Here is a 21,016-nt window from a genome sequence, read left to right as displayed (position 1 = left end):
CAATTTCTATATTGACCAGAGTTCCTCTTTTCCTTTTGCTGCATCGAACTTTGATTTACTGTATGTATCTAAAAACAGGTGCTGTTTGCATATTATGTATCCAGTTTCCCATTGTCTACTGTTTATCACAATAATAATTGCAGCTAGTCTGTATAAATGACACATATGTTTAAACCCCAGTTTCAGTCTTTAAACAATGCTTTGCATGAATCTCCATTTGAAGCAAGAGGGAAAAAAAAAAACACACACACTTTAAGTTTCAAAATAGCCACTGAATGAACTGTACTTCTACATAAATCTTCTATTTTTTCCCTTTTCTCTCAAGGGAAAACTGTCTCCGATTGTAATGAACTAGTTTCTACACCTTCAACGGAATGACTATGATCATTTGTTTTAAAACAAATTACAGAGCACAGTATGTATGCATTGCACATTTTATTTTTTGCTGTCATTGTTTCAATTGACTGCTAATGCTTTCCTTTTTGTAATTATCATCCTTTAGCAGTGATTTGATGCATGGTATTTAAAGTTATTCTATTTGTGAGTTTGTTCTGTAGGCAGATGTGAAAGAGGGCCACATAACCTAAACAATTCCTTTTGTCACATAACATTGGAACGTTATTAACATTAATGACGCTATTTATGGTGAGACAGATCACTTAGTAACCCTGTCCTAATGATAAAATATCAGCTCCCTAATCATTAAACCACACCTTTCCTTGCACCCTCAAAGCTTGAGTTCCTTCATTGCTGCATGGGTAGCACTGTAGGAAAAAAAAAAAGCAGTATTAGTGCTAAACTGAAGCTGGCACCTTACCCACTTCAAGCAAGTAGCTTCCTAGGAAAAGGGAGGGGGCATGGAAAGCTGTCCTGTATGAATTCAGTACAGACACCCATTTTCTGAAGGTCCAAGCTCCCATTTGCAATCCAGTATTACCCTGTCGTTTGTATTTGCAGTCCACCCATCCACTCCTAAAGACTACACACAAGTGCAATGAATTGTATTCACCCACTGAACAAATCACAGTCATGAGATGGTAGCTGCTTTGCATGTGGAGCAGGCAGGCTGCCTGAGTGTGTGTGCTTTTGTCAGTCCAATTCTCTCTCACTGCTAAATCTCTGAAGCCAGAGAAAGGAATATACATTTTTTTTTTCCTTCAGCTGCAGGATGGCTCTTGCTGCATCTGTCTTTCCTTCTCCATAAGCCCCAGGGAGCTCCTGATTTCCTATGTCTGGGATTCCACTCCACAGCTTTGCTAAGGACCAGTTGATAGCATCAATGAGGACTGCATCTAAGCATCTAGTCTCCAGCAGGTGAATGGGACTGGAGAGACCAGTACTACACATGTAAATGAAGAAGAAGCTTTTTTTTTTTGTGGTTAGTAGAAGCATCTCCTAACCTTTGATTTCAGCTGCTGGGGCTTGGGGATAGTCTGCTAACATGTGCAGTGCAGAGGCATTCAACTGTGACTGTCTTGGGCTATCACTGGAATCTTAAAACCGCCAAGGAAGTCCCAGGGAATCCCATATTAACTAAACTTCGTGGGGATTTTGTTTCTAACAATGACACATTACTGGCTCTCTTTTTGGAGTATGGTTTTAAAATACTGGGCAGTTTTGTTCTGCTACATCGTCTGGCTTCAGGACTGTCAAGGAATGCCACACGTTATTCGCATAGGTAAGTGCCTGCAATTCTTCTTTCACTTGCACCTTTACCGACCTTGTGTGCCAGGGGGATGCAGCAGTAAAATGTCAAGCTGTGTTGTTCCCTGTTTTACTGAAAGGGTTAACTGCGTGATTCCCTCTGAAGGAACGTCTTTGAGATTGTTCGCTGCAAACTCTAGATTGAAACAGACGACTTATAAGGGGACGCCAACTGTCTGGGTTTCCCAACTGCCCAGAGTCTATATTTTGATGACATCTGCGTACACCTGCCTAGCTTTGTCAGTCCTTCACTGCAGTTTATTTGAGCTGTCCCTAAGGACACAGATATAGACTGCGACTGTGCCCATAGATCTCCATGCAGGTGGAATCGTACAGCGTGCCAGCTGATGCTGACAGTCTTGTTTGCACCTTTTAAAACAGTACTTTATTAAAAAGTTGCTTATTTTGAAACACCATTTGTTATTCCCTGCAAGGGAATTTGGCATTGAAAGGGTAAGGCTTTTGAGAGCACAAAGCAAGCGCTGTAGTTTGAGCTTTGAGATACTGTCATAGCGTTCTATGAACAGATGTCCAGTTTCGAAACAAAGTGGCAATGTTTTCACCTATTGTCTTCAGTGGTGCTTCAGATCAGCTGTGAATTCTTCTTTCTGTGCTGTCTTTGGCTTTGTGTTGTGCTTCCTGAAAACTGTGATAGTCTGTGATAAGTCACGCAGTTGTTTCCCCCTTCATAGCAGATTAACTTTATGTTATTCATCCACGGGCAGCCAAAAGGGTATGTAGGGAGCTTCCCAGTAAAAGAAAAAAAAAATCCTGTTAAGGTTATAGACTGTGCTGTCTCTTCATTTATTGACCTTGGGGGTCCACTAATCTCTTGGCTCCCCAAGGACAGACTATACTAAATTAGGTTAACAGCTGCATTTCACTGAGTATTGAAATAGGACTCTTCCACCTATACTCACACGGTCAGTGAAGATGGAAGTTGGAAGTATAAGAGGTTTATATTTGAAATCTATCCACAGCTTTCATTTCTATCAAGGCCTGAAAAGTAACAAGAGTGCAATCTACTTTCCTAAGAGTTACTTAAGAACCCATTCTTGATTTTTCTAATAAGAGATTTTATTCCTCTAGATGTATACACTTGTATGTTTTAACTTTAGAAAGTGAATACTTAGCGTATATGTTTTACAGCATGGCGAATTTTCAGAATTTCAATAAGATGTGCATTTTACATATTTTACCTTTAGGAAGTACTTAAAGAGGTAATAAAGGGTTAACATCTTCTGGTCTTACTGATAAGAGATATGGCATATCAAATTATATATATATATATATATATATATATATATATATATATATATATATATATATATATATATTATAATTTTTTTCTTTTTTTTTTTCCTGTTTTAATAAGTCAGCAAAAACAAAGTACTACACTACAGTTTTGTCAATGTCAGGTCTCAAAGCAGGAAAATCTATTTGCAGTTACGCCATACTCCAATGGATCTTCACTTTATGAAATAGATTTTATCATCGACAATGCATTTTATAGGTCTTTTATAACTGACAAAGGAAAACCATACCCAGAAAGCAATTTTTTTTCCCTTTGTCTTTTCAGCGTTGGGGCAGGTGCTGTAAAGGACATACTTTACAAGCAATTTCTAAAGCCCAAATCAAAATTAAATCCATTTAGACACTGGTTAAAGTATTGTTTTGTTAGTTCCTCACAATATTTTTTTTTACTTTTTTTTGCAGACAGTGTTCACTATATGATTTCAGTATAGCAAACCTGGAAAATAAAATGAGTCCTATTTGAAATGAGTTTCATGTGCAAAAAAAAGCTTTATGCATCATATAGTGATTAACCCAAATAATAGAATTTTTTTTGGGGGGGGGGAGTTTAAATTACAACTAATTAAATAATCTCAGAGAAATAGCCAAGTGTTGGGTTTGCTGCTAGATAAAAGCCGCTGCAGAAAAAGACAACCTCCAGAAGTTTTTTTTTTTTTTTTCATAACCTGTCAGTAACTTATGCACTCTATGCGGCATACATTCTTGAAAAGAAATGTATTTTCACACTATTATACTGTAAAAGAGTAGCACATGTATAATATTGTGTTTTCAGTTGTAATACGACCATTAAAAATAAAATCTGGAATGTGTTTAGGAATCCATCTATGAGCCAATAGTGGACATCTTTACTTTTTAATTACTGGGTTAATAACCTGTTGGCCACAATATAACTGATGAAGGCACACTTATATGACTTTTTAGAATAAAAACCCGATGTAAGATACACTAGCTTGTTAACAATCTGGAGGTCGTGCAACAGCAGGAGTTGATAGTGATAGTTCATCATCAAAGGTCACAGAGGAGAAAGAGGCTTGGGGCTCACACCTGACTGGCATGTTAAAGAGAAGAGTTTCTGTCTGTATACTTTATAAATGAATAAAAGTATGTTCCCATGGCAAGCATGTCATCGTTCTCTTGTATGAGTAACACTATTAAACATCATGGGTCTTTGTACGAGATTCATTCTTGTTTCATAAGGGAAATAAAACTTCATAACAGATATGAAATTACACCTATGCCAGGTAAATGGAGACTGCCATTCTCAGAATGTTCAACTATAATGTAATGCTTAGCCTCAAATAGGTATGCATTGCCAAATGTTGGTTTCCAACTGAAAAAAAACAACTATTTATGAATTTTTCATTCGGTAAAGGAAGATCCAATTCTAATTCTTTAAGTACATCTTTATAAATTACTTTGCTTGCTTGGTTGGAGAACAGTTTATAGCTAATGGATAAGGCTTATTATCGGAGGTGATCACCGCCATTTATAAGATCATTAAAAAACCTCTACAAGGTTATGACTCTCTTCTATTCTTAAACAAGATCTGCATTTCTTTCAGAATTTGAAAAGATGTAACACATGAAACCAGGTCTCCTACACATATTCCTGATGAATTTGCCCTACAATATTACAACAACCTATCAAACCCATTTGTGTCACAGGAAGAACGCCCTTACATACTAATATATGCAGCATGTAGTGTGCTCTCTGCTGTGACTACTATAAATGCACATAATTAATACAGACTATAAATACACTACGTAGTGTTCAAACTTCAAATATTATTTGACAGGATAGATATGAATGACGAAAGTTGAGTTACAAATAAATGATTAATATGTGTCAAGGTTGGGACCTTGATGCTTATCTATCTGTCTTTACCACACTCTTACTTCCTAATGCTCCTTGAGAGCTCAAGCTTCATTTATACTGGCTCTTTGTATCCATCTAGCCTCATCCCACTACTTTGCCTTCTTTTTTATAGCACATGCACCCTAAGCATCAATGAATTAAAGTATGTGCCTCTGTTATTCCTCCATTCCCTTATTATGCTCACAGAAAGACAAAGGCCCCCAATTTCCACCTTCTTATAGTTTGTGTGTAAAGAATAAATCCTCCAATACTCTCAAGTAAGACTACACGGAGATTTCTGTTCACATTTTTGCCGAACGGATATTGTGATTTCCATCAAATATTATTACAGATATTGAAAAGCTATGATCTGTATTTTACTACTTTAACCCCTTTTTCATGAAGGAAAGGCATTTCATTATTAGTGCTGCATAGGCTAAGAAGAAATGTCACTAGGACAAGAAAAATACAAAAAGTACAAGTACGGTATTTCCTTGACAAGCCATCTACAGGTAATTACTTGTTCATTTGGCCTTTTTGAAATACATTTTTTTGTTGAATTTTTTAATTTTTCAAGTCCAAGATATAGGCTAATATTTGTAATTGTCATTTTCTGAAGCTGTTAGAAACAAACATGTATTTTTAGGCAAAGCTATGAGGATACAATAAAAGTAAATACTGTGTATCATTTGAGGGTGCCTATATTTACGTAATTGCAAAAAAATGTAAACCAGGACAAATGCACAGACACTCAGCATTCAAGATTTTTTGTCATCAATTGCACCACTTGCCTTATAAGTACTGCTGGACAACAAGCATACCAATAATGCCATAGGCTTCAGCACCAGAGGTCAGAATAATGCAAGAGCTATCATGTGATATCATGTGCATGCACCTCCCACATTGTTGCCGTTCATATAGAGGGTTCTGGCTAACCCTGTATCTATATATATGTATGTAGTAGGCACAACATAAAGCCTTCAGTTGCAGAGCAACAATTCCTGTACACCAATTGAGTTTTTTCAACGGCGGGCAATGCAGCCACACCTTGACAACTTCAAAGCTCATTGGAATGGCTAATTTGTTGTCTTCATATCAAGGATCGTTGTTAGGGAATATAACAGAGGTATCTTTTGGACTTTTGTTAGCCAGAAGTGTAATTAGTTGCAAAACCCAACTGGACCTACTAACAGTCATCCTTACCACTTTTACCAGCAAGAGCAAAGAACATTGGACCTACTGTTCAAAAGAGCTTGCCTGATTCCAGCTATCATCTTTGATGTTCATTTAGCTGCCACAGTGGTATAGATGATACTGGTTCTTTTTGTTCCTTGGCATTGGAGTTTTTTTTTTTCTTTGTTTCATTTTTATAAAGATATTAAAATAAAGAACTTCAAAAGCCAACAGCATTCCATTGTTAGAGTCTGATTATTTTGGTGAAGAGCTCCATTTATTTGAAAAATGTACACAAGGATATATGGATAAGGGTCTTTTTATGTAATTTCAAGCAAAACATTGCCCTTTTCCAAGTATGCAAAATGCTAAGTTGAATGCATGCTGTCCTTAAAAACAAAGCTTTAAGATCCAGTGGCTCAAACATTACATGCAGCATCTGGTTAACTGTAAGCCTTTTAATATTCAAATTCAATGGAATACTAAATTCAGCATTAGCACAGCCATTGTGAAACATTAACATTGTCTACCAGGTATGGAAATATTGTGATCCTCTGATTATCTCTCATTAGCTCTCGTCGTGGACTACAGAACACCTCCTCCATGCAGAGAGGAGGTGTTCTAAGGCTCCGAGATGGTAAATTAAATCTGATTCCTTGCTACTTTTGGCTATGGAGGCAAATTTAAGTAGAAAGCACCAGTTACAGATTTTCATCTGCTGATTACTCAGCAAGAGAAGTGTGTATGTGATTTGTAAGGGTGATTTTGAATTTTTATTTTATTTCACATGGTCTACAGTCAGTCACCGAAAACACATTTGAAAGACTGATATCACAAATGTGAGAATTTATACTCTATGTCACCATCTGGTGGGAACAACACAAAATAAAAAAAAACATAAAAGTGTATCTACACCCAATAATGAAAATTTTATATATTGCAGCTGACCTTAGATTTCGTGGCTGCCCCATTTGTTCTTTTTTCTTTGTCTTCTTTCCCGTGTAATTAAGCCAGAAACACATATTACCTGTAATAGGGTAACACTCATTCACCGTACGGTATCTATGAAGGAGCTGTTTCATCATCCTAGTACAGGAAGTATTTAATTTACCATTTCGGAGCCTTAGAACACCTCCTCTCTGCATGGAGGAGGTGTTCTGTAGTCCACGAAGAGAGCTAATGAGAGATAATGATACTAACTGATAAGGGTGCAGAACAAGCAGAGAACACAGGAAGTTACCAGCTCAGTAGATTTCTGGCAGGATCAGCTGGTATTTTATGCCCATATTTAACATATATAATAGAACAGGACACTTTCAATGAAATACAGACCGGCAGGGGTAATACTTTTAATGTTAAGGTTTACATACACTCTAAACTGTGAAATATTTAAGTACCTAATTAGATAGATAGATAGATAGATAGATAGATAGATAGATAGATAGATAGATAGATAGATAGATAGATAGAGAGATGGGACTTTACCATATCATATAAGAGTCCATGTTACTAATATAGTAGTATCTCATAGATAACACAATACAATATATTGTTTGGAGCATTTTGAATTTAGAAATAGCATGTTTTCCCCTAAATTAAACACTAGGGGAGCTATTATATTGCAACTTGGAATTCATATTAAATACCTACCTCTGTAGAAGAAGCTTTATGGACCTGCACACGTTAAAGAAGATCTGAACTGACTTCCATTGCTGAGCTGTGCTTTTGACAATGATACATCTCTGGCTTTAAATGTTACTTTGCATCACTGCATCACAGAACACCTGTGCTCATCAAGAGCGCTGACTTTTTCTATGACATCACTAGCAGCTTAACTGTTCTAAGTAAGTGACTCATTAGGAAAGACAGCCAACCATCTAGCATTTTTCTGAAGAAGGGCACAGTCTTCCTTTATTGAAAAATATAAGTACAGTATCAGCTGTTTGTGTACAATGAATTATTCTGATTCTCTATAACTACCATCTATTGCTAAAATTAATTAAATGTGTTTATGGCTGGTAGCCAATAGTGGAAAAGGTAAGCCATTCCTTGTTGTTATTAGGTTTGCAGTATATTTATTTTATTTTGTATAATTTTTAATATTTTAAATGATTCAGATTACATTTTGAATCCAAATTACCATAGCATTTTTTGAGCGCACAAGAAGATGCATGTACCTTTCTTTGCAAATCACTAAGTGAATTGCTTTAATCATTGTTGATTGGGCTATGCCTTCTTGTGGTTGACTGGACATTTTTATCAGTTCATTGATTACTTACAGTACATTGGGAATAGGTCACGGACCAAATAACCTCGTTTGACAAGTGGATCAATTCAGATTGAATCACTTCATTTAACAAGTGGATCAATTTAGATTCTGTCAACTTAAGGCACTCAACCTAAGGAGCCAGTGTTATTCTTTTTCCTCACTTAACTGAATGTGTCATTTCGATATATCAAGATTATAATATTTCCTTTCACTCTTCTGTCATGCATGTTTCTGGTGCCAAACAAGATTTCTTGTGTTTTTATTGATGGTTTTAGTGTATATTGATCACCCCAAATGCAGGCATATCATGAATAGTATAACAATACTTTGTAAGGACTAAGCTGCAAAAAAAAATAAAAAATCACACATGATGAATCCAGGAAAAGTACAGGGTGAACCATTAAATGTCACTCAATTGAATTCAAAGTGAATCTTGTAACTGTGTTACAGCGTCGTTTTCTAGAAAGTCGCAATAATTCCGCTGATTCAAATCAGCATAATTATAAGACAGATAAAAATAAAAGCTGCATATTTGCCTATTTAATTTCATTAAATGTAATCTCAACTGAATCCTGCATAAGTCACTTTGACTGTATGCTAAATCAAGGTGGTGTTCTTCACTGAGGAGCATGGCTGACTCTTGCTTGAGTCAGAGAAAATGTTCTAATACGTCTGATCTTGGCAGCCAAGATATACAATTGACATTTTGTCGGAAGAACTGTTCTGGGGACAGTGCAAAAGTTTAATAGCAATAATTATGTTATGCATAGGGCATTTCCTTTCAGTGGGCATAAGCCTATGCAGAGTTATGACCACATAGGTTTATGGACCATTTGCAATAAAAATTTACCTTTATTGGTCTAAGCTATATGATAGCCAGGAAGCTGATGTTACCATCATTTACACGTGGCTCTTAGTTGGTATGTAATGTACCTATGTGGTACTCTGAAAAATGTACTTAGTGTGTTGAATTTCTTACAGGCTTTATGACTTCCTGGCATGTAACTGTGCCTAGGAATTGCTTGTTCTATAGCCTAAGAGCTATAGATACATTTGCAGTTTGAGATCTTCTTAGGCCCTGCTGCCTCTGATTTCTAGCCTCACAAGATCTTGTGTAAGATCAGGTAATGTCACTTCTGTCCTGATTACTGTTCTTTTTCCTGCAAAGAAAGCTGTATAGGGAGATATGCAGTGGAAGATTCTGCCTGCTTCTTCTTCTGTGGATCTGTGCTTCCTCCAACTCTCCTGATGCTTCAAAATTATCTTGCCAGTAATCAGATTGCCAGTCAACAGTGGGGGCAGCTTAGATATAAGGAAGCAGTCTCTGCTCTTCTACCAGGATAGCCACTTTCACAAAGAGACATAGTGCAGAACAAGGCATGGTAAGTCAGTAATTGGTAAACGATAAGCTGCAGGCAGTCCATCGACAATTCTGACTAGTCTTTTGCCACCTACTTGCTATTGTTGTGCACAGCTTGCATAGTAGAGGTCCTTTCTAAACCACTAAAGTTCATTGAAGTTGAATTGGTATGTAGTTTATCCACAGAAGGCACATGAATGAAATGTACAGTAATTGTGAGAGTTAAAGCGGTTGTAAACTTCTGGCATGAAATATTAATAAAGCTTATCCTTCTATGCTGTATACTTGTCTCTATCCAAAGCAATGAATATTATTTATCTCTACTGCCTTGCTCCTCGGTTATCTGCATGAGTCACTTCTGACAGCTTTTCCCGTCTCCAAGATATAATTTGTGACGAGGGAGGAGAGCTCCAGTACACAGCCTGTGACTCACACAGCCCCAGCTTTGCTTGTTGTTCATGTACTGTGAGGGGTGGGGTGTGTCCCTTGGGCTCTGATGGCTCTGATGGCTTTTCTTTTTGAGCTCCTGCAGTGTGGGGCTTCAGATTCCTGCCACATGCTTTTTAAAGCTCAAATATGCTGTGTAAAATCTGTGTTTTGGAAGGCTATAGAGTTGAGATGGTTGCAGATAAACAGGTACAACGTATGTAGGAGGATTTGCTTTATCTCTGTGTATCACCTGGAGCCAGTCACTTCACTGGACATGCTGGTGTTTACCACCTTAAGGTTTAAATAGCTGGTTTAAGTAAGAGAACAACCAGATGTGCTGTAGAATTTTCCAAACTGAGATGGACCCTTACATCAAATCCTGCTGTGAAATACCATTGAAGGATCTAGGTCTTGGGACCATTATAAACACTAGATAAATGCAACACTTTTTTGTAAGTGTCATTTTTTTCTGAGGCTTCAAAAATATAAAGGACTCTATTTATCAAAGGCAAGTTGGTTTTTCACTTTGCAAGGAGAGTTCCACTTCGCAAGGAAATTGCCTTATATCCTTGTGAATGCAGCAAAGTTTCTCTTTGCAACGAATACCCAATCACATGCAAGGAAAATAAAAAAAAACTGTATTTTTGTTTGCACGTGATTGGATGATGGATGCCAGCAGAGCTTCACCTCATTCACTAAGCTCTGGAGCAAGTTCCCTTGGATTAGGCAACTTCTTTTGCAACGTGAATGGTCTATTTGTCTTTTTGCAAATTAATCTTCAATGAACCCAATCGAATGTCATACATAATAACATGGTGACCTAGACTTCATACTGAGATCAAATCTGAGTTTTACAATGTTTACTTTTGATAATGACATGAATTAGTGTCATTCCAAGCTTTCATTGCATTATTTCAATAACAGCTAGAAGGGAGTCCTGTGCTGATCAATACAAGTCTGAATTAAAAGTCCAATTTTGGTTTAAAGAGTAAAACCACTTTAGCTTCAAGAGCTACAAACTGTACCATTACTGGTCCACGTCTGCCAAACATTCTCGAAAAATGACCATGAGTAATCAAAATGAGTCTACTGTCCTTTATCTGTCCTACATTATAAATACTTAAATCTTTTTTCCTTTCAGTCAATAACATCTAAGGAAGAATCCATTATACGTATAATGCTTAAATATCCTTTTGCATTTTTCTTAACTGTTATTTTGTTTGTAATATCTATAAGGATTTAATTGGAGACAAACGAGGTTAAGTTAACTTGTGTAAACAACAGAGCCTTGGCAAATATGTACATTTAAATAAAATGTACAAACTTACACAATTGACTTTAGCAGTGTGACGCTATATAAAATCCATTTCCCAAATGCGAGGTTTCATGTGAAGATTACTAAACCACCGGTCTAAAGCCATTTGCTTTTAACTGGAAAAACCCCAAACATATTGATTTTCATTCAGGATCTGTCTGCCTCTACACTGGCACATACATAGAGGAATCTCCCGGAGACACGGTGACTGAAAGCTACCCGCAGTGTAACAATGTCAGCTTGGAGGGCATTGGAAGGTTAACGTTGGAATGTGCAAGAACAGAAAGTGTTGTTTGCACAATATGGGATGCCTAAAGGAAATTAATATGTAACAGGGCTAAACAACAACACAGCAAATGTAATGCTTGATGACTTCACATTTTCTCATGTGTTTTTAACTGCATCCTGTATATTGTACAAAATTTCACAGCATTGTACAACTGAGTGGTACATTTTACAGGAATATGTCCTATACTTTTTTTGTGAAAACATTAAAGTGGAATAGAAATAGCTCTATTCCAAGGGAGATTTTTCTTAAATTTTTTTCTGCAAGTTTGACTTTTTTTTTGTAGCTAAGGTATAATATATTATTCATAATATGTATAACATGCATTACCTCTATGCAGTGGTGGTCAGTCCATAAGGGGTGCAGGCTCCCCCCCCCAAAGTTTCCAAAGTTATCTTGCCAAAGAAGAAAGCTACTTTAACATGTTAAAAACTGTTAGTCATATTATAATTTATTAAAAAATTAATTGTGCATATATGTGCGCACTGTGCGGAGTGCTGGACTAATGGGTGTCTATTAGGTCTGTAAATGTTTGAAAAGCATTTGATTTGAGGCTGAGACTCTAATTGGCTTAATACAGGTTGTCCTCGGGGCGCCCTGGACCCTCCCACTTTTGATTTGTGCAAATCAATTTTTGTCATCGGGCCACTTCTGGTTTACAGCTTCTCATCCCGTGGAACAAAAGGAGTCCTCTGGTGAGTGAGGACCTTGAGGGGTCTGTTTGCGCTCCCCCCCAAAAGTTTTTTTATCACCAGCCACCACTGCCTCTATGTAGGTCTAAGGCCGCGTACACACGGGCGGACTGTATGGCCAACTTAGTCCGTCAGACAATCCGACGGACAGTCCGTCCTACTTTCGAATGAACGGACTTGACCACACACGATGAACAAACAGTCCGTCGAAAGCTTGCGCGATGACGTGTACAGCACGTACGACGGGACTAGAAATAGGACGTCCAATACACAGCAATGCAGCCTTCGGCCCTGTAAATCCTTTCTGAGCATGTGCCATACTTAGTCCGTCCAACTAGCCTACTCACGAGCGGATTGTCCGCTGAAACCAAAGTCTGACGGACAATATTACGGAAATTCCGAAATACTTAGTCCGCCAGACTGCACGCTGAAAAAGTCCGCTGAAGCCCACACACGAGCGGACTGTCCGCTGAAATGTGTTTCGACAGACTAAGTTGGCCAGACAGTCCGCCCGTGTGTACGCGGCTTTACTCTATCAGAGTAGGAAGCAAAGTTTATTTAATTTCATATTAAGGAAAGAATGATGACTTTTTTTTTTTTTAATACAAATTACATAAAAGCTTGCGAAAGACTTGCAATTATTATATGTAGATATTGTATATGAAGTATAAATAGAAAAGGGTACTATAATAAAGGAATATAAGTCACTTTGGAAATTGTTGTGTATAAATCAAGAATAGTGAGCCCTAAAAAGCCCCCTTCCAGAGTAGTATACCCAAAACACTGCAAGGGCCTACACACTTTTATATATAATAGAACAAAGTGGGTTATCTACTCTGATGGGGTTTGACATGCATAGAGGTAATTCATTTCATACATTTTATGTGAAAATATTTTATGAGCTCTAACCTCAATCTTACATATTCATCTCTCTCTATTCCTTCCGTGCTCTCCCACATATTAAAGTGTGGTCCCAACAACTACACTTTTGCAGTGAATTTGCCATGATTTTATTATAAACGGTGTGGTCAGGCCTGTAGACATACTGTAGTGCTCTTGTCTTTCCAAACACCAGCTAGATTTTACATTACAAAACTGAAATACATATATTAAAGTGACCAATTTTCTAGATATATGTTAATAGAAGATAAACATGGTGACTTAAACCACACATCCAATTGAATAGACATAAAATAATGGATCAATTTTTCCTGTCTTTTAGCAGCTGTAAGTTTGCATGCAGTTAGTGCAGAACTGAAATATTATTGTCACCATGTACTGTAGGTGAATAACTGTAATAATGTAAATAGAATCTGAAACATTTTCCCTGAAACCATATGGTAAAAATTCTGAGCTGGTATGAACAGGCGTAAGAATCAAAGTGCAAGCCTTTCTAAAGTAGATTTTTTTTTTTTATTCTTCATGGAATTGAATTACTAAGGGAAAATATTTTTTTTTTCTCTTTGCAAGGAAATTGTCCTTTAGCTTAGTTATCAAGGTAAACTTTCATTTTGCAAAGAATTCCCAATCACATCCTTTCTTGTATTAAGAGAGGTATGTACTCCAAAGAGAGAGAGAGATATACCCCTATACTAATCAGAAGTAAGACCTCATCTTCTCTATTTCAAAAAGAATATTGTGAAACTGGGGAAGGGCAGAGAAGGGCAACCCAAACTGATAAGTGGCATGGAGGAGGTCAACTATAAGGAAAGATTACAGGCATTGCCTTTATTCGCTCTTGAGAAGAGATTAAGGGGAGATTTGATCTGTACTGTATAAATACATAAGTGGTCCATATAGTGAAGTTGGTGTTAAGTTATTCACTTTAATGTCATCACAGAGGACTAGGGGGCACTCTTTACGTCCGGAGGAAGGAAGATTTAACCTCCAAATACAGCAAGGTTTTTTCACAGTAAGAGCAGTGAAAATGTGGAATAGACTCCCTCAAGAGCTGGTTCGGTCCAGCTAAGTAGATTGCTTTAAAAAAAGGCTAAAAATATAACTGGATACCAACATTTATTGGTAAAGTTGATCCAGGAAATATTGGATTGCCTCTTGGAGGGCCAGGAAGGAATTTTTCCCATGCTGGGGCAAATTGGGTAATGCTTTGCTGGGGTTTTTTGCCTTCCTCTGGATCAACTGTGGGTATAGGATTGTGTATATAGGATTATATATTTTTCTCTCTTTTATTGGTTGAACTAGATGGACTTGTGTCTTTTGTCGGCCAGATGTAACTATGTAACATGAAAGCAAATGGAAAAAAAAAGCATATTTTTTGCTTGCATATGATGGGATGGTGAAAATCAGTCAGCAGAGCAACACCAAATTAAGTGTGCATTCCATTGAAAAGTGAAAATCCCCTTGCAAATTGAACCGCCTATTTGCCTTTTGTAAACCAACCCCTATGTATCAGAAAAGGAGTTTCTCCTTAGCACATACGTATATATCTCTTTTTCAATAAAAGGGTTTTATTATTTTTATTGTATTGATGGATAAAAGCCATCTGCTTGTACAGTATGTAATGGCGGATCAAAAGGGTGTAATTAGGTTAATTCCAAATGAACCACAATTGCATGTTTTAACTGATAGTGGGCCAGTCCTAGTCATGGATAACAGGAGTTGAGAAATTTTAGAAAGGAAGTCCCCTGAGTTGACTTATGGGCTCTCTAACATAATTCCACTACATTAAAAAGCTAATTTAAAGCTCAGTTTGCAATACACCTCAACCAATGAAAACGTGGATGCTGTGTCTAAATTTACACTGAATATATTAGGAATGAGTTGCTAAATGAGCAAATAGTGTTTGATTAGCTATAGTTAAAGTGTTACTAAACCCACAACAGTAAAATCAGTCTGTATATGCAGTAAAGCATGCTTATTATACTCACTGTGGAACCTAAGGGGTTAACCCCCTGCATTATGTACAAAGGCTACACATGCTCAGTTCGGGGCGTATTGCTAGAGAGTTTTTTTTTCTTGGGAGATTGCATGTGATCGCACAGGGCCAATCAGCACTGTCCAGACAGAGGGTCAGGGGCCTTTCATCCTGATAAGACAGCCAGTGCAGGATGGAAACTCCTCCTACAAACTTTAACCGGGCATTAATAGAAGTCACAAGACTGCCCTATACCGATGATGAGTAAGGATATTTAACAGTATATATTTACTAAAATGATTGCATTTCCATGTTCTGTGTATTGTGGGAGACCATATATAGTGAATTCAGGGTCCTGGGCTTAGTAACACTTTAAGTTCACTTCTTTCTTAAAATCAAGTGCAAAACAAAGCCCCCCCCCCCTTTTTTTTATTCCATGGTACATAATTTGCTTTTTAACCATTTCGGCCCCGGAAGATTTTACCCCCTTCCTGACCAGAGCACTTTTTTGCGATTTGGCATTGTGTCACTTTAACTGAAAATTGCACGGTCATATGACATTGCACTCAAACAAAATTTAAGTTCCCCCCCCCCCACAAATAGAGCTTTCTTTTGGTGGTATTTGATCACCTTTGCAGTTTTTATTTTTTGCGCTATAAACAAAAAAAGAGAGATAGTTTTGAAAAAACACAATATTTTTAACTTTTTGTTATAGTAAAAAATAAAGTTAAAAATATATAAACATTTTTTTTCCTCAGTTTAGGCTGATATGTATTCTTCTACATATTTTTGGTAAAAAAAATCATAATAAGCATATATTGATTAGTTTGCGCAAAAGTTATAGTGTCTACAAAACAGGGGATAGTTTTATGGATTTTTTAGTATAATTTTTTATTTTTACTAGTAATGGCGGCAATCTACGATTTTTTATCAGAAATGCAAGATTTTGGTGGACACGTCGGACAATTTTGACACATTTTGGGACCATTGACATTTTTACAGCGATCAATGCTATAAAATTGCATACTGTAAAAATGTCACTGGCAGTGAAGGGGTTAAAAATTAGGGGGCAGTGCAGTGAAGTGGTTACGTGTATCCTAGTGTGTGTTCTAACTGAAGGGGGATGGGTCTGTGCAGGGAAGATGACAGATCGCTGTTCATACTCTGTATGAACAGACGATCTGTCTGTTCTCCCATCAGAGAACTGGAAACTATGTGTTTACACACACACAGGTGCCGGTTCTCGGTGTGCCCTGAGCAATCGCGGGAGCCTGGCGGTAATAGTGTCCGCAAGGCACTCGCATCGGCTCCGTGGGCAAGCAGGCCTCTGGCAGCACGCACGCGCCCCCCTAGTGACTGCCTATGTTACCGACGTAATATGATGGCAATTCACGCAGCCGAGCCATGTTGCCGCAGTACAAATGTGGCAGCTGGTCGGCATGCAGTTAAAGTGAACACTAGCTCACCTTATTTACTTAGCTAATTGAACGTTCACTTTGCTAATTGAGTGTTATCTACTCTTTTAGCAAATCAATCAATAAGTCTCACATAGCAGTGAATTTGAACACACATCATAAATAAAAAGCCTCAGATTTTGACATGAATCATACATCAATATGGTAACAACCACACATAGTGCCCAGTGGTTTCACATGCCCAATTTATGGTTCTTACAGGGGATTATGCTTGCTAGACTAATTATATTTATGTTTCTTGACAAACCACTTTAAAGAGGAAATAATGTTACAGAAATAAAGGCGTAGTTTACTTTCAATTTATAGTGAATAGAGGTAGAGCTGTTTATTATATATAGCTGAACTCAATAAGCTCCCTTTTGACACAATTGATGGTTTCCATGTGTTATTTGTAGAAACGTACTTTCACAAAGAGAAAAAAACATTCTACAATATGAACAGGGCTCACTAGATCAGCTTGAGCTTATACCGTGCTGTTGATTCTTGGCTTTGTATTGTCTGGTACAACATCCTTTACAAGAGTCTTTGTTCTGGAGTAGAATATACAGCAGAATCAACAAGATAGTAATAACACATCTGTATATACGTGTAAAATTTCTTCACATTCTTTTCTTATTTGTAATGGCTTTCAATTTGATCTTAAAGTGTCATAGCCTGATTCTGCAATGTCTTTATCTGTAGGCTGTGGACTAGTTTATACTAAATGCTTTTTTTAAAGTCTTGCAGATTTAAAACAAAAATAATGTTATTTTTATAAGGATGTCAGACAGAGAAGGAAGTGTCAGTAAATTACCCCAACATGGGCCCAGACAATGAAACACCTTCTCTAGTAAAACATGAATCAAAGGACAGGAAGGGAAATTAGGGATTTTCGCGGTGCTAATTAACAAAGTACAATTAATTAAAGTACAAAATTAGTAGTACAAAAATTTATTAAGTTTGAGGTTAAAATCAGTAGCAATATATGCTTAAAAGATTCAGAGTAATGCAATACAGTGGTTGTTCTCGTCAAGCACACATAGTCCCGACATGTTTCGCATTGGATTGCTTCTTCAGGGGATGTGTGAATGTTTGAACAAGATCTAGACCAAAAATACAAAAATAATAATAGAATATATCACAAAATTCATAAGTGCAGAAATAGAGAAAAAAAAAAAAAAAAAAAAAAACAACACACAGACACACATCAAACCCACCTTCAACCACTACGTTGATGGTAAAGTAGGGGAATTGTCCACCTCGGGGGTTAACTGCAGCAGTGCTGAATCGCAGGGGGCTGAAAAGCCAACCCAAGGAAACTGATAAAAAAAGGGTATGTAGTAAAAAAACGAAATTTGAAATTTTGGGATAATTTAAAGTTCTTTAATACATGACTTAATTTTAAGGTTGCTAAAATAAAACAGCCTTTTAGGGGTGAAAAACCCTCTAAAGTATAGAAATTGAGAAAGGTAGTACAAAGATATATTTTAATTTCAAATGTATTACTTACATAGGTTGGATAATTGTAAGAAATGGGGACGCTCGTATTTTGAAAAAAATCTTTTTGAGCACTCAGGGAGACACACCTGCACAGAAGTACCAGCTGGGTGGCCAATCAAAAAGAAAACAAAACGAAGATTAGAAGGGTTAGAATAGATAAGAAAGTATATCTCAAAAGGGTGGTGTGTACATCATAAACTGAGTGTTATAAAAACACAAACCCTCAAGCATATAGATATACACCAAAAATTACACATTAGCATCCCAAAGCATAGAATTCAAAGCCAGGGAGTCAATGCAGACATACAAATAGAGACATGGACAGTAGCCCAGGTCTAAAGAGTTGAAAAACCGGCAGAAAGAAAAGTGAACGTTTGCAAATGAAAAAAACGATCGAGTAAATATAAAAAGATATAACAGTAAGCTTACCAAGAAGTACAGAGTCTGGAGGATCAAGCGTCACCCTTGGCTGCGACCCGCAAAGGAATGACGGTATTACGAAGGCTTTTTATATGCCCCGCCATCAAGCCGGCGTCTGACGTAGTCGGCCTGATGCGGACAAAAGGAGCGCTATTACGCATGCTCACCAATGGGACGAGACTGAGTAAGCCTACAAATCCCATAATGCCTCAAGCATGTGGGCGGAGGAAAGAGGGGAACGATCAATGCCTTCGTAAAGGGCGACGGCATAGACGAACGTGGCCACCAATCCGACCGCCCAGTCAGGGCTTTTTGTATGTCTGCATTGACTCCCTGGCTTTGAATTCTATGCTTTGGGATGCTAATGTGTAATTTTTGGTGTATATCTATATGCTTGAGGGTTTGTGTTTTTATAACACTCAGTTTATGATGTACACACCACCCTTTTGAGATATACTTTCTTATCTATTCTAACCCTTCTAATCTTCGTTTTGTTTTCTTTTTGATTGGCCACCCAGCTGGTACTTCTGTGCAGGTGTGTCTCCCTGAGTGCTCAAAAAGATTTTTTTCAAAATACGAGCGTCCCCATTTCTTACAATTATCCAACCTATGTAAGTAATACATTTGAAATTAAAATATATCTTTGTACTACCTTTCTCAATTTCTATACTTTAGAGGGTTTTTCACCCCTAAAAGGCTGTTTTATTTTAGCAACCTTAAAATTAAGTCATGTATTAAAGAACTTTAAATTATCCCAAAATTTCAAATTTCGTTTTTTTACTACATACCCTTTTTTTATCAGTTTCCTTGGGTTGGCTTTTTAGCCCCCTGCGATTCAGCACTGCTGCAGTTAACCCCCGAGGTGGACAATTCCCCTACTTTACCATCAACGTAGTGGTTGAAGGTGGGTTTGATGTGTGTCTGTGTGTTGTTTTTTTTTTTTTTTTCTCTATTTCTGCACTTATGAATTTTGTGATATATTCTATTATTATTTTTGTATTTTTGGTCTAGATCTTGTTCAAACATTCACACATCCCCTGAAGAAGCAATCCAATGCGAAACATGTCGGGACTATGTGTGCTTGACGAGAACAACCACTGTATTGCATTACTCTGAATCTTTTAAGCATATATTGCTACTGATTTTTACCTCAATCTTAATAAATTTTTGTACTACTAATTTCGTACTTTAATTAATTGTACTTTGTTAATTAGCACCGCGAAAATCCCTAATTTCCCTTCCTGTCCTTTGATTCATGTTTCAAATTTTCAGGGATGAGGTGCCATCTTTGTTAGGTGTTGTGTGAGGCTGAACCATCAAAATTATTCCAACCTTCTCTAGTAGTATGAGGAAGGTTGACAATGTGTAATTTTGTTAGGAAGGATTGTGTCCCCATGAGGACTATTTATCCATAACCACTGCGGTTTTTATTTTTGTTGCGCTATAAACAAAAAAAGGCCAACAATTCTGAAAAAGATGTTTTACTTTCTGCTATAAAACACATCCAGTGCAAAAATTTAGAAAATCGAATTTCTTTATCAATTTTAGGTCAATATGTATTCTGCTACATATTTTTGGTAAAAAAATCCCAATAAGTGAGTATTGATTGGTTTGCACAAAAGTTATAATCTACAAACTATGATATATTTTTATACACTTTTCTTTTTTTTATTGTTTTTACTAGTAACTGTAGCGATCAATGATTTTTAGTGGGACTGCGATATTGCGGTGGACAAATCTGACACTAAGTGACACTTTTTGGGGACCAGTGACATCAATGCAGTAATCAGTGGTAAAAAAATGCGCTGTCTTTGTATGAAGTACACTGGCAGGAAAGGGTTAAGTGTGCTCCTAGAGATTGATTTCTAACTGTGTGGGAGATGGTTTAACTGGAGGAAGAGAGAGATCTGTGTTCCTGATTATCAGGAACACAAGATCTCTCTCTTCCTCTCTGACAGAACAGCAGTCTACCTTGTTTACATATGCAAACCGCATTCTGTCTCTCTTCTGAATGATTGCCAGTGGCTGCACACGCCCCAGAGCCAATGACAGTGATGACGTAAATGACAAAATTTGGACATTACATCCTTTGTCTCGCATTAGAAATGCTGGATACATGGATCATGTCAAATCTCCACTGAGAAATTTCCTGTCACTTTCTGTTCTTACAGCAAGTGAGTATGGACACAGGCAACAATAAAAACCTAACTTTTTTTAGAAGTCCTTAAAATTAATTACCTAACTGTCAAAAAAGCATTATCTTTGGCTGGTAGATCAGAAGATATTTGAGCTGAGAACAACATCTGAACCTAGATGCCCCTGCTGCTAACCTATTAATATTGTGTTCGCACTTTTATTCTGAGGGATGGAA

The 21,016-nt window shown here is 37.2% G+C and overlaps 1 protein-coding gene across 1 annotated transcript in view; it reads left to right on the top strand.

Annotated features, from left to right (window-relative positions):
* The first annotated feature begins 834 nt into the window (after positions 1-834).
* The window catches only part of GRIK3 (glutamate ionotropic receptor kainate type subunit 3), a 792,036-nt gene continuing 771,854 nt past the window's right edge, over positions 835-21,016 (top strand). The window contains exon 1 of the mRNA XM_077481789.1: positions 835-1,678. Within this exon, the coding sequence (XP_077337915.1) occupies positions 1,564-1,678 (115 nt within the window). The 5' untranslated portion in view covers positions 835-1,563. The remainder of the gene's footprint in view (positions 1,679-21,016) is intronic.

The sequence above is a fragment of the Lithobates pipiens genome, unplaced genomic scaffold (genome assembly GCF_037356315.1).
Source record: "Lithobates pipiens isolate NorthernLeopardFrog02 unplaced genomic scaffold, aLitPip1_a1.2 Scaffold_16, whole genome shotgun sequence".
Taxonomy (NCBI): domain Eukaryota; kingdom Metazoa; phylum Chordata; class Amphibia; order Anura; family Ranidae; genus Lithobates; species Lithobates pipiens.
Note: the sequence above shows the minus strand (reverse complement) of the source record. Positions and strands in the feature narration are given on the sequence as shown.